The sequence below is a fragment of the Corythoichthys intestinalis genome, chromosome 6, assembly GCF_030265065.1.
Source record: "Corythoichthys intestinalis isolate RoL2023-P3 chromosome 6, ASM3026506v1, whole genome shotgun sequence".
In the NCBI taxonomy this organism is placed as follows: Eukaryota; Metazoa; Chordata; class Actinopteri; order Syngnathiformes; family Syngnathidae; genus Corythoichthys; species Corythoichthys intestinalis.
The window spans coordinates 48,448,412-48,463,201 of NC_080400.1; the positions used below are offsets into that span (position 1 = coordinate 48,448,412).

Sequence of the window (14,790 nt, forward strand, 5' to 3'; positions counted from 1 at the left end):
ATCTCCCTGGTCTAACTCCTATCTGATCATCAGTTTACTTCATGTGAATGTGTGCTTATTTGTCTTTTTTTTTTTTTTTTGACGAAGATAAGAGTTGATTGAGCACCTGCCCAAGCAACAGGTTATTAAGCAAGCAGGAGACTGAGGCCATTCCAATAAAACAAAACCCCTCACAATTAATACTGTTGCCTCTATCGAGTGTCTCCTTGAGCCCATCTCAATGCTACGCATTCACACAGACAAGCAACACAGGAAATTGCATGGACTTTATTATTACAGATTCAATAAAAGTGGAAAGGCAGGCTGTGTGTGTGGGGGAGGTAAGAATTTTGTGACACACGGGTAGAATCTATTAATTTTTACTATAAAGAGATTGTGTAAATATAGTGCTTTTAAACAGTAATTGAATTTAAAGACCGTCCAGCATTTTAAATGACTTCAGTGTGTACCTACAACATTTGACTATTTTGAAGTGGAATAAGGATTTACAATATTCAGCTTTTTGGACACACATTTAAGCCAATTTGCTCTGCTAACCAAAGTCACCAAATAAATCTAGAATCAATCAAGCAGAACGTTCAACAACGAAAGCATAGTTTTCCCCCCAGAAAAGTTAATATTTCCAATTTATTTAAGAATTTTTTTATACTACAATATTTTTCCTTTCTTCTGTAAAACACAAAATTGGAAATTTCATGATTAAGAAAAATTGTATTTAGCATTAAAAATAGAATGTTTTAAATAACCAACATTTTTTTTTAAAACTTATTTTAAAAAATCATTTAATGGTGTTTATTTAGGCCACGTGTGGGGTAAACATTACATTGCGTGGAGTAATAAATGTGCTCAGCACTGTATATCTACATGCGGATCTTACCCTGGATACTTAGCCGAAAAGATTGGGGAACCCCTGTTCTTAATTTATGCACAATATTTACAGTTGCACAAAAAAAAAAAATTGAATTTGACTTCCTTTATATAGACTCCCCTCCCACTTATCTAATGACTTACCTCCTCCATTTTGGTAGCAGATGTATGGGAAACGCCACACATTGCCCAGGTCCACTGCGTAGCCAATCACAGAGAGCAAGAAGTCCATCTTCTTGCTCCATGTTTCTCTGGGCCGATCCAAGCTGGTTTGTTGGACGACCAGAGTTCTGAGGCCTCCTAGCTGTGCCGCCGACCCGGAGCCGCCTACAGATCCCGACACTGAACTTGCAGAGTAAGTTGCAGAAAGCCCTGTTTCCTCTTTGGAGTTTTGAGGGCTGGACGTGGTGAAGCCATTGGACACCTGCTGGCCAGAAACCAGGCTCAGAGATTTGGGTCCTCTCTCTGCAAGACCATCAGCCAGCATCAGTCGACAGTTTTCATCCTGCACGCTCTCCTCTTGTGCTTTCACCTCCCGACTCTCCTTGCCTGTCTCGGCATCGACCTCACTCTCGCATTTGTCCTTTATCAACATGCTTGTCATCATCAGATTTGTTGTCTCCATCAGATCACGATGGTAGTGGTGTTTGTTTTTTTGGAGAGATGGTTACGGCTGGGAAGATGTCGATGAAAGTAAGGTGGTCTTGCTGTCTAATATGTTGCCCATTAGGGGAACAAAGATGAGGAGCAGAAAGGTGAGGAGAGGTAGGAAATGATGTGGTAGAGAAGTGTTTATGTCCTTCTTGGGCAAGCGAGAACAAGGCAAGGATGAGGAGACCGATTTTGAACAAAAATGGACTGCAATTAGTTTGCGCAATGACATAAATTGAGAGCAAATAAGAGTATTTTGGCTCCTCTTTGTGGGCTGGTTATAAATAGATGTTCTGTAAAAAGAAGGAAAAAAGAAAACAACTATTGACACAAGAACATCGATAAAAATGAATGATTGAAACAACAGTGCACTCTGGCTTCAACTTTGAACTTTTGATACGTGCAGAGAGACGGAGCAAAAAAAAAAAAAACACACTGATTTACTTAACATACCCACTTGTATCCAATTTCAAGAGGAATGAATCTGAGTTGCATAACTTTCTTTTGATTCTTATCTGATCCAAAGCTTAAGTTACAGTATGAAAACTGCCTGAATATCAACACATGCTACGAAACCTCTCTAATCAATACAGTTGTACTGTATTTATATAGAAAGAAAAAAAAGAAAAAAAAGCCCATCAGACTGAATGACCATAATCTGTTTAACCTATCATGTTTTTTCCGTGCGAGAACACATAACGGACCGCAGGCAGAAAGAAGTGGTGAAAAGAAACAAAAACAGACTGACAAGAGCAACATTTTAAAGTAACAATGACTAAACAAACGCAGATGTCCTCTGAATGTATTCAAAACTTTTTTAAACGTTTTATTTCAATTTACATTTACATTAAATGTGCATTATTGCTGTATGTACGTAAAATATACATTTGTAAGTTATTCCAAAATTTTGAAATTTAGAGCCGTCTAAATATTTTGAGATCTTATTTGGAGATCCCTTATTTCAATTAGACTGAATTTTTATTAGTTTAGCTGCCCCGCTGCACTGACTATAAACAATCCTCCTTAGCTCCTTGACAATAATCTAATTTTAGGTACATATTTACAAACCTTTATACCAAAATAAAGAATTTCAACTGAAACACACATGTTCTCTGCAATATATACCTCAATCACTGTATTCTTAAATTACCAAACAAGTGATAACGTATACAGTATATTGACTTTGCAGGCAGTTTCTTATAATTAAAAGTTACAAAATACTACAATTCAGCAAAAAAAAAAAAAAATCTTTACCCATTTCAGGGATTCAACTAACAACTAAATATCCTTAGCACACAGACATTACCTGTTGGTGGTAGTTTGTTAAAAGTCAGCAGTGGCAGCAAATAAAAAATAGGGAAAATCCTTGCCAAGGAAACAAACAGCTTTGACTAGTTCATCGGGACAGCACGTCTGCCCATTGAGCTCTTGAACCTCTCTCCTTTTTCTCACCCCCTCCCACACAAACTCACCAGCATGCATGCACGCACACACGCAGACACACATCCAGAGAGGCACACAGCAGCACAATCATATGCGTCGATGTACAAGGGTAAGTCAAAAAGTATCTGCGCTCCATTTTTATTATTTAATAAAAGAAGAATACAAAAGTTACATTTACATAGGTTTTCAGCATAGTCACCCTGCTTTTCAGTGCAATTGGTCCATCATTGCACGAGCTTTCTGATACCCTCAGAAAAAGTTTTCAGTTGAGCAGCAAGCATACGCGGAGTTTAAGGGGGGACTGGAGGGGCCAGGCCCCCCACCCCGGTGGCTGAAAAGTTTCATTGAATGTAATTGACTCTCCGATATATGATTTTAAAATTAAGAGTTTTCTGGTAAAATATTGTCTATAAAAGATGTAAATAAATAAAACAACAAAATGAATGAAATGAACAAAAAATTAATATATAAATAGTATTTTTATAATGGGTCAAAATTATTTTTCGAACAGATCATGTGACTAGGACCTTGGACGGTCATTTGCTTTGCTTAGCCAAAACCACCCCCGAGGACCGAAGAGGCAACATGGATATACGTAATTTTTTCAAACCTAAGCTTTCAAAAGTGACAACAACTACTGAGCAAGAACCAAGGCTTGAAAATGTGGACCGTGAAACGCCAGAGAGCACCGCCACAATGGTGAGCGGAGTTTAAATTTGCCCCACTACAGACGCTAATTGTACAACAGAGCCACCACCGGTGTTTTGCCAAAGTAGTTACCCCCGTCAAAAATTGTATCCCCTAGCCGCGGGAGTGCCCCCCCCCCCCCCCCCACACACACACACATTAGTTATGAGTTATGTGGATTTTAAATAATTAATTGAAGCCAGTAAAGAACCACAGTTATATATTTTGGACATCGACGTTTATTAAACTGGAGAAACTTCATACAAGACTTGAATTACAGTAATAACAGTTATAGGTCATCCTACGAGTAAAACACTGCCTTTTTTAAGCTCGGTATGTATGTTATGTTATACGACAGGATTTTTTTTTGTTGTTGTTATGGATGGGCCATGTTTTAAAACCTTATACAGTGGGGAGAACAAGTATTTGATACACTGCCAATTTTGCTGGTTTTCCCACTTGCAAAGCATGTAGAGGTCTGTAATTTCTATCATAAGTTCTCTTCAACTGTGAGGGACGGAATCTAATACAAAAATCCAGAAAATCACGTTGTATGATTTTTAAATAATAAATTTGCATTTAATTGCATGAAATAAGTATTTGATACATCACAAAAATCACAGAACAGAAACCTTTGTTTGTTATTACAGATACCAAACGTTTCCTGAAGTCCTTGACAAGGTTTGCACACACTGCAGCAGGGATTTTGGCCCACTCCTCCATGCAGATCTTCTCTAGAGCCTTCAGGTTCCGGGGCTGCTGCCGGGCAACACGGACTTTCAGCTCCCTCCATAGATTTTCTATCGGGTTTAGATCTGGTGACTGGCTAGGCCACTCCAGGACCTGAAGATGCTTCTTACGGAGCCACTCTTTAGTAGCCTTGGCTGTGTGTTTTGGATCGTTGTCATGCTGGAAGACCCAGCCAGGACCCATCTTCAGGGCTCTCACTTAAGGAAGGAGGTTGTCAGCCAACATCTGGCGATACATCCATCCTCCCCTCAATACGGTGCAGTCGTCTTGTACCCTTGGCAGAGAAGCAGCCCCAAAAAATGTTTCCTCCTCCATGTTTCATGGTTGGGATGGTGTTCTTGGGGTTGTACTCATCCTTCTTTTTCCTCCAAACACGACAAGCCGAGTTTAGACCAAAAAGTTCAATTTTGGTCTTATCCGACCACATGACCTTCTCCCATTGCTCCTCTGGATCATCCAGATGGTCAGTGGCAAACTTCAGACGTGTCTGGACATGCACTGGCTTCAGCAGCGGGACCTTGCGTGCACTGTAGGATTTTAATCCATGACGGCGTAATGTGTTTCCGATGGTTTTCTTCGAGACTGTGGTTCCAGCTCTCTTCAGGTCATTGACAAGGTCCTGCCGTGTAGTTCTGGGCTGATCCCTCACCTTCCTCATGATCAGTGATGCCCCACGAGGTGAGATCTTGTATGGAGCCCCAGAACGAGGCAGATTGACCGTCAACTTGAACGTCTTCCATTTTCTAATAATCACTCCAACAGTTGTTACCTTCTCACCAAGCTGCTTGCTTATTTTCCTGTAGCCCATCCCAGCCTTGTGCAGGTCTATTATTATATCCCTGATGTCCTTACATAGCTCTTTGGTCTTGGCCATTGTGGAGAGGTTGGAATTTGTTTGTTTGAGCATGTGAACAGGTGTCTTTTATACAGGTAACAAGTTCAAACAGTTGCAGTTACTTCCGGTAATGAGTGGAGAACAGGAGGGGTTCTTAAAAAAGAACTAAGAGCCGAAATATTTACTAGTTGGTAACGTATCAAATACTTATTTCATGCAGTTAAATACAAATTTATTATTAAAAATTATACAATGTGATTTTCTGGATTTTTGTATTAGATTCCGTTCCTCACAGTTGAAGAGAACTTATGATACTACAGACCTCTACAATGCTTGCAAGTGGGAAAACCAGCAAAATCGGCAGTGTATCAAATACTTGTTCTCACCACTGTAGATAACTTCATCACCAAAACACGGAAATCAAGCAAATCAGTGCAGCGCAGTGGCTCCGCTCAGGGGATACAATTTTTGACGGGGGTAACTACATTGGCACGACAACGGCAGGTGTACCATACTCAATGGATGACGATCTTGGCAAAAATTATAGCTGTCCTAAGTAGCCTGATTTAGAATTCCCCTCAAGAATGATGGGAAACAAAAAATGCTAATTTTCATCTTATTATTATAAATAGTCTTGTAAGTTAATTTTATTGCTGATGCTGACACTGCGTTTCTGGGTTATCAACATGTGCCCCCCTGCCCTAAAAGTCAAACTGCCCCTATAGCAGCAAGCCTCATATGCACCGCTTCCTTCACCTGTTAATCTGTGGCGAAATGACGATCTCTTAAGTATCTTATGCTGGACCGAAAAGATCGTAATCTAACGGGGCAAATCAGGACTTTATGGAGGATGCTCCTACGCCTCGAAATGAAAATTTTGAAGAATTTAAACTGTGTGGACGCACTTTGTCATGCAAGAATAAGAACGCCATTCGAGAAAAGACCTCAACTTGTTGCAGAACATATCACTTTGAACTGTTCAGTAAATCCACTAGTAAACACTTTGCTGTGGTAAAACATAGCCCCCGTATTGCACTGAAAATCTATGGATTTAAAGGGATCCTCGATCTTAAAGACAAGTAATTCTTAAAAGATAAATGTTAGTAGGAGTTATAATAACTTGATATTAAAACCCCTCTTAATGTTTTCGTTTTAATAAAATTTGTAAACTTATTTTAAGTGATAGTTTGCCATTCTTTTTGACGTCGCAGTGCGGTAACGTCACTGGGCCCGCTGCCGAACTTCCAGTGTGTCACTCGTTAGCTACCCCAACTTGTCGTCGGTTTTGCCCTTCCAATTTGAACCAGAGCGGAAAAGTGAAGAGCAGGAACGGACTGTTGGTCGTTCACAAGACGAGCAGCAAAGGCAAAATGCAGTGCAGGAAATACCTGATAAGAGAAAGTGTTGGGGCAAAACTGGTGGCAAGTGCGTCTCAATGACAACGGAGCGACAGAGTGTATGCTGTTGAGAACTCCGGTTTTTGTTAGCAGATCTTCAAGCTGAGCTATCGGTTGATCAAACTTATTCCAATATAATTATGTAGATTGTTAGCATCCAGAGCTGTTGTGTGCTTTACATAAAGTACTTGTCAAAAGTTTGAACACACCTTGTCATTCGTGCATTTTTTTTTTCATGAATATTGACATTATAAACGCTCACTGAAGGGAAAAAAAACTATGAATGCACGCGTGTGATAGTCAGGATCGTGGCTGACTTCTCATTAAATTCGTCATCTGGATCGAGTGTCCTCCATGTCTTGTACATCCAACTCACGTTTAGCTACCGTACGTAAGGGTGGTCCATATTAAGTGCTCGGTGCGCATCAGCTGGCCACTGTATCGCTGCATCGGATGTGTCTGGATCAGTTTGAGTGGCAGCATCACTCATATTAGGTGAATAGTATTAATAATTATATTAGTAGAGGTGAATTATTAGCTTCCTCTGTGACTAGCGGTACATCAGAAGGTTCGCCTACCGCTGTAGCAACAGGAGCGGCTTGCCTGCTTAAGAGAGCGGCCAGCAGTTTCTTGTCTTTGGCGCTTTATTGCGCCCATTTCACTCGCTACCCGTGCGCGTTGAGGCTTCTTGTGAGGGAAAAAGTTGGAACAGCATTTGATTTTAGTCTCCGCTTATATCTAGCCGCTCCGGTGAGCTCTTTCATAAGTTTTCGTCAACTAAAAGCCTCGAACGCGATAGGAGAAAAATGGCAAGAACAAAGCCTTGGGTCTTTGGGAAGTTTTTACAGTCTACAGGCATTTACCCAAACCTTTCTCCTCTTCTTGTCAATAGAAATCTGTGGAGACTAACATCACTCCCCTCGTTTCCATTTGACTGGAAATTGCATGCAAAAGCAGCACATTGTGGCATTTTACTTAGCGAGTTAAAGCAGCTATACACAATTGTTGTACACAATTGGAAATGTCCCAATTACGTCATGCTGAGCCCGCAAAACATGGCGCCAACTATCGGTCAAAATATGTACTAAATATTATAAAATATTGCCATTGATTTAACATCTTATATGTTTCTAACAACATATTTTAGTACAAGAGAATAATTGTGGTTTATTAGCCCCTACATGTCTTAAAGATCGAGGATCCCTTTATGCTCGTGGTACACCTTCCGATTACAGAAAACTAAATGGAGAGTGGTGCAGCCATCTTTACTTTGCTGCAGCGCAAAGCGCACCGAGATGATGACGCAGAAACTTAGAACGAGCAAGGAGGGTTGCACCATCTAGAAGCAGACATAACATGCAAAGCCGTATAGCCAATATACAAGCAATTAGAAAAAAAGCGCAGATACATATTGACTTACCCGCGTATACGGTGTGCACAGTTGAATATGAACAATTGATAGTGGATAAAGATTATGCATGCTGGAAGCTATTCTGGAGTCTAATGATGATGTGATAAGAAATGGATTGTGTTTCACTTTTTCACACTTTGGTGTAGACAAATACAAACAGATGGGATTCTCACACTTTTTTCAGGTTTTCTTCTTCAACTATGCCTCCATGTTCTCTAGCCATCAGATTTACGGTCCCTCATGCCATGCACGGAGGGATCAGATTAGTTCAACTTTAAACGTAATGACATCAGAGTTATCGGGATTCTCTTCCTGTGCATTCCGCACAGGAACATAAAAGTGTTCTGTCAAATGGGGTTTGCGCTGTGATTGACAGGGATCAATCTACTTTAAAGAACATAAGTGGAGCAGAAAAAAAGAAGAAAAAATCAAGTGGGATCAGTGGTGACAGCGTTGGGTGCAGGATTGCCCTACAACAGTTGTGCTTGACCTTGCTAAAGGTACTGAACCCAAAGAGTTTCACAGGTGCATTCACCGTTCCCTTCGGAATTCCATAATAAAGCCATTTTTTTACGAATTCAAAACTTTCTAAGCTAGCATCTAAGTGAATTCCTGTTCAAACGTCTTCTAGATTTAAGATTAAGTACAAATAATTTTGGCTTTTGCTGTTGATTTTGATGTTGGAAAATGAAACATGTCACACTGTTCCTTTTTTTCATTTTATTTTTGCAACATTGCATCACATACTATTTTCATGGCGTAAAATTACTTTTTTTTTTAAATCTACGCAGTTCAAGCTGTGTGTAGGTCTGTTATATTTCCTCATTAGCCTGGAACTCCAGACTCACCGCTCTTCTGGCGACTGTACCACAGATCAAATTCCCAGGGCAGAGCAAGCCACAGCAAACAGACAGCGAAGTGGACCAATCAGCGACGGGCGGACGTGACGGTAAAGAGAACGGAGAAGTTTATTCAACGTGGCTAGCGCGAGACAGACTGTTGTCAATGACTTGTGTTGATGTGTTTTTGGTCATTTAAAACAATTTACCGCGGATTGGAACATATTCTCGGCTCTCCCCTTCGCCATCTGTGTTGTTGTGGAGACTTCTGACGCGCAAGAGTGACATTGCTCGTTAAGAACACATCACGCAAATAAACGAATCTGATTGCACGTATTTCGTTCTGGCTCGAGAGGCCATTAAGGAGCTAGGTCCCAGACTATTCTCACAGTGTTGTAACAGGGAGAACAGAGCCAGGCAACTTCCTCATAACAAGTGCCAGTCAACCTTCCACTGAGCAAACTCATATCTCTTCCCATTAGATAAGAGGGCTAGCAGTTGAAAGAAATGGAATAAAACCTGTAAAGTGAGGGCAAACCAGTCCAAAATCTGGTCTAAAACGCCACGTTGCCTAGATTTATTCAGCGTACAAAGTAGGGCTCTGCGTTTCTTAACCTTCACAGAACCTGACTTAGTCTTACTCACCAAACCCCTGTGGATCGATCGAACCCTTAGTTAAGAACCACTGCTCTACAAGATCCAGTAGTTATTAAATTGTACAGCCAGCTAATGTAAGAATATAGTCAGAATGGCTGTCCTATGCCAGCATTATTCACATTTATAAGATTTTACATTATTTCACGTTAATATTATTTCACATTATTCACATTTCTTATGTCGTTGCTCACGACAACGCCGAAATGACATAAAACCAACACGCGAGAAATGTATTTGGGTGATCGGGGGCCTGGAACTGTAACAAACTACAAACCGGATTTGGTTGAAGTTGGGAAATTGTGTAAAATGTAAATAAAAACAAAATACAATGATTTGAAAATCCTTCTCAAACCATATTAAATTGAATACACTACAAAGACAACATATTTAATGTTCAAACTGATAATCTTAATTGTTTTTTGCAATATAATAATTAACTTAGAAATTCATGGCTGTAACACGTCCAGTAGAAGTTGGGAAAGGTGGCAAAAAATACTGAAAAAGCTGAGAAAAGCTCATCAATTACCTATTTGGCACATCCCACATGTGATCAGGCTAATTGGGAATAGTTGGGTACCATAAAAGGAGCCTCCCCAAACACGCTCAGTCATTCACAAGCAAGGATGCAGCGAGGTTCACCACTTTGTCCACAACTGCGTGAGAAAATAGTTGAACAGTTTAAGAACAACATTTTTCAAAGCAAAATTGCAAGGAATTTAGGGATTTCAACATCTACGGTCCATAAGATCATCAAAAACTTCTGAGAATCTGGTGAAATCAATGCACGTAAGTGCCACGGCCGGAAACCAAGACTGAATGACCGTGACCTTCGATCCCTCAGACGGCACTGACTTAAAAACCGAAAAACCGACATGAGTGTGTAAAGGATATCACCAAACGGGCTCAGGAAAACTTCAGAAAACCACTGTCAGTAAATTTACAGTTCTTCACTACATCACTAAGTGCGGGTTAAAACTCTACCATGCAAAGCAAAAGCCGTTTATGAACAACATCCAGAAACGCTGCTGGGTTCTCTGGGCCCGAGCTCATAAAAATGGACTGATGCACAATGGAAAAGTGTTTTGTGGTCTGATGAGTGCACTTTTTTTTTTTTTTTTTAATTCATTTCATTTGAGGCAGTTACATTCATCTTCACGAATTCAGTTCTTTGCTTTCAAGAAACACAGAGAAAAGCAAAAAAAAAAAAAAAAATGCCTGAAAGGGAGTGGGAAGAAGAAAACTCATTAAATCCCACCCTGAGTTCTCAACTGTCATCAACATAAATAAACTATTTTCCTGCAACCTGTTTTTTTTTTTTTTTAGTTACATAGTATACATTATTCCAGTATACTTTTCAAATTGTTTTTGGAAACACTGGATGTCGTGTCCTCCGGACCAAAGAGGAAGCGGACCATCCGGACTTATCAACGCAAAGTTCAAAAGCCAGCATCTGAGATGGTACGGGGGTGCATTAGTTCCCATGGCATGGGTGACTTACATTTATGTGAAGGCAACATAAATGTTGAAAAATACATACAGATTTTGGAGCAAAATATACTGTCATCCAAGCGACATCTTATTCATGGACGCCGCTGCTTATTTCAGCAAGATAATGCCAAGCCACATTCTGCACGTGTTACAACAGCGTGGCTTCGAAGAAAAAGAGTCCAGGTTCTCCCCAGGCCTGCTTGCAGTCCAGACCTGTCTCCCATTGAAAATGTGTGGCGCATTATGAAGCGTAAAATATGACATAAAGACCCCGGACTGTTGAACAACTGAAGCGGTTCATCAAGCAAGAATGGGAAAGAATTCCACATGAGAAGCTAAGACAATTAGTCTCCTCTCTTTCAAAACATTTATTGAGTGTTATTAAAAGGAAGGGTGATGCAACGAAGTGGTAAACATGCCCTTTCCCAACTTCTACTGCACGTGTTGCAGCCATTAAATTCTAAGCTAATTATTATTTGATAAATACAATAAAGTTTATGAGTTTGAGCATTAAATATGTTGTCTTTGTAGTGTATTCAATTGAATATAGGTTGAAAAGGATTTTCAAATCATTGTATTTTGTTTGTATTTACATTTTACACAATTTCCCAACTGAATCCGGGTTGTACATTAAGACATACATGTTGCAATTATGCCAAATAGCCACAAACGATGCTTAGCCTTTATATAGTGCGGTGGTGGGCCAGAAAGAGTTCTAGGTGACGTCACCTTGGATCACATTTAAGCCCCCCCAAAATACTGGTGCCTGAAGAAAAAGTTTCTTGCTATACACGTAAGTCAGCATTCAGCACTACATTGCTCTCAGCCCGTGCACGTTTTCAGCACTTATCTTCAAACATATTTCTCATATTTAAAAACATATCATCAAAATCACTACACAATCCTATTTTATAATCATATTATCACCATTGTTCAAGCAAAATGAGGGTTCTACCACAGAATTTTGCAAATCTGTTCTACTGTTGACCCTCCAGATTTCCCACAGAAATGCCTTATCCAGTGCTCCTCTTTTCTCTAGAAGAAAGGCGGTTTTGAATGCATGACGAAATGTCATTCCTCCCACAGTTCAAACTGAATTATGTCCAATCTTGAGAAAGTCAGAAAAAAAGGAAAACAAAGCTGTAATGCACACTATAAATTTACATTTGAAAAAGACAAAAAAGAAACATGATACACATCCAACGCACATTCTCATACAAAACACATCTACAAATCACATGGTTAATGTAGCTCTGTATCAAATTATAGAATTAAAAGACCCCTGTAGTGAGAATCGTACCCTTCTACATCCACACATGGAGTTTGCTATGCAATATGCTCAGAGCCCATGCAAAGAAAACTACACCCTTAAACCTGGCATGTTAAAATGATACGTTTATCACACTCAGGCAACCGTTTTCCTGAACAGATGACTTTTGTTTAATCTCCATGCAAGTATGATGACAGAGTACACAAGAAATGACAAGTTATGAGTACAACGCCTGAAAGAAAAAGTTCAGAAGAAGGGAAATGGGGGAGTCTGATATCGATGTCTGTGGCCAAGGCGTGACCTGCTTAGAAACAGGATACAATTTCAGTAAAGCTTTGTTGTGAGTTGTCAAGACATGTTCAAAATTAATTTCCTGTTCCGCTTAGTTTCTGAGTAGGTTAACTACAGTGGGGCAAATAAGTATTTAGTCAACCACCAATTGTGAAAGTTATCCTACTTAAAAAGATTAGAGAGGCCTGTAACTGTCAACATGGGTAAACCTCAACGTTGAGAGACAGAATGTGGGAAAAAATTCACATTGTTTGATTTTTAAAGAATTTATTTAGAAATTAGAGTGGAAAATAAGTATTTGGTCACCTACAAACAAGCAAGATTTCTGGCTGTCAAAGAGGTATACTGTAACTTCTTCTAACGAGGTCTAGCGAGGCTCCACTCGTTACCTGTATTAATGACATCTGTTTTAACTCATTATCAGTATAAAAGACACCTGTCCACAGCCTCCGTTAATCACACTCGAAACTCCACTCTGGCCAAGACCAAAGAGCTGTCGAAGGACACCAAAGACAAAATTGCAGACCTGCACCAGGCTGGGAAGACTGAATCTGCAATAGGTAAAACGCTTGGTGTAAAGAAATCAACTGTGGGAGCAATTATTAGAAAATGGAAGACATACAAGACCACTGATAATCTCCCTCGATCTGGGGCTCCATGCAAGATCTCACCCCGTGGCGTCAAAATGATAAGAACAGTGAGCAAAAATCCCAGAACCACACAAGGGGACCTAGTGAGTGACCTACAGAGAGCTGGGACCACAGTAACAAAGGCTACTATCAGTAACACAATGCGCCACCAGGGACTCAAATCCTGCACTGCCAGACATGTCCCCCTGCTGAAGAAAGTACACGTCCAGGCCCATCTGCGGTTCGCTAGAGATCATTTAGATGATCCAGAAGAGGACTGGGAGAATGTGTTATGGTCAGATGAAACCAAAATAGAACTTTTTGGTAGAAACACAGGTTCTCGTGTTTGGAGGAGAAAGAATACTGATTTGCATCCGAAGAACAAGAAGAAGAAGAAGAAAAAAAAATAATTAAAAAAAATTTTTTAAAAATAATATGAGAAACTTGAAACTGATCCACGATCGACAATGGACTACTGGTAAAATGAACAATCAGAGGGGATGGTTATTATAAAAAAAACAAAAAAACAAAAAGAAACAAAAACCTTGTAATCACGACGAAATCTGAATGCCAAAAATTGATATTCGATATTTTCTGCGTCCTATATGGTATACTGGGGACGGGTTTCAATAAGCTTCGGCTTATCCCGTCAGCACTTTTCTTTTCGGGTTGAATTAATTATAAACACATATTTGGATTTCTCATGCCTGAAGGGGAAAAAAATAAATAAAAAAAAATGAACACCATACCCACTGTGAAGCATGGGGGTGGAAACATCATGCTTTTGGGCCATTTTCCTGCAAAGGGACCAGGACGACTGATCCGTGTAAAGGAAAGAATGAATGGGGCCATGTATCGAGAGATTTTGAGTGAAAATCTCCTTCCATCAGCAAGGGCATTGAAGATGAGACGTGGCTGGGTCTTTCAACATGAAAATGATCCCAAACACACAGCCAGGGCAACAAAGGAGTGGCTTCGTAAGAAGCATTTGAAGGTCCTGGAGTGGCCTAGCCAGTCTCCAGATCTCAACCCCATAGAAAATCTGTGGAGGGAATTGAAAGTCCGTGTTGCCCAATGACAGCCCCAAAACATCACTGCTCTAGAGGAGATCTGCATGGAGGAATGGGCCAACATACCAGCAACAGTTTGAGAGAAGCTTGTGAAGAGTTACAGAAAACGTTTGGCCTCCGTTATTGCCAACAAAGGGTACATAACAAAGTATAGAGATGAACTTTTGGTATTGACTAAATATTTATTTTCCAGCATGATTTGCAAATAAATTCTTTAAAAATCAAACAGTGTGATTTTCTGTTTTTTTTTTTCCACATTCTGTCTCATGGTTGAGGTTTACCCATGTCGACAATTACAGGCCTCTAATATTTTCAAGTGGGAGAACTTGCACAATTGGTGGTTGACTAAATACTTATTTGTCCCACTGTACATTCTTACACACAAATTCATACTAAATCCTTTAGTAGCTTCCCTCGATATGAAGTGCAGTTGGTCCTTAAAACACATAAAAGCCGCTGTTCGAAAATTCAGCATCCAGTCACCCCTTCATTCCTGCAGCGGCGA

The 14,790-nt window shown here is 40.0% G+C and overlaps 1 protein-coding gene across 3 annotated transcripts in view; it reads right to left on the reverse strand.

Moving 5' to 3' along the window:
* Positions 1 to 14,790, reverse strand: part of slc6a4a (solute carrier family 6 member 4a) — a 44,095-nt gene that overhangs the window by 23,318 nt on the left and 5,987 nt on the right. For 2 of the 3 annotated variants that reach the window (XM_057839926.1, XM_057839925.1), the window contains exon 2: positions 1,012 to 1,811. In XM_057839926.1, the coding sequence (XP_057695909.1) occupies positions 1,012 to 1,492 (481 nt within the window). In that variant the 5' untranslated portion in view covers positions 1,493 to 1,811. Of the gene's footprint in view, positions 1 to 1,011; positions 1,812 to 2,824; positions 2,925 to 14,790 lie in introns of those variants that run through there. The other variant, XM_057839927.1, reaches the window with a different exon arrangement.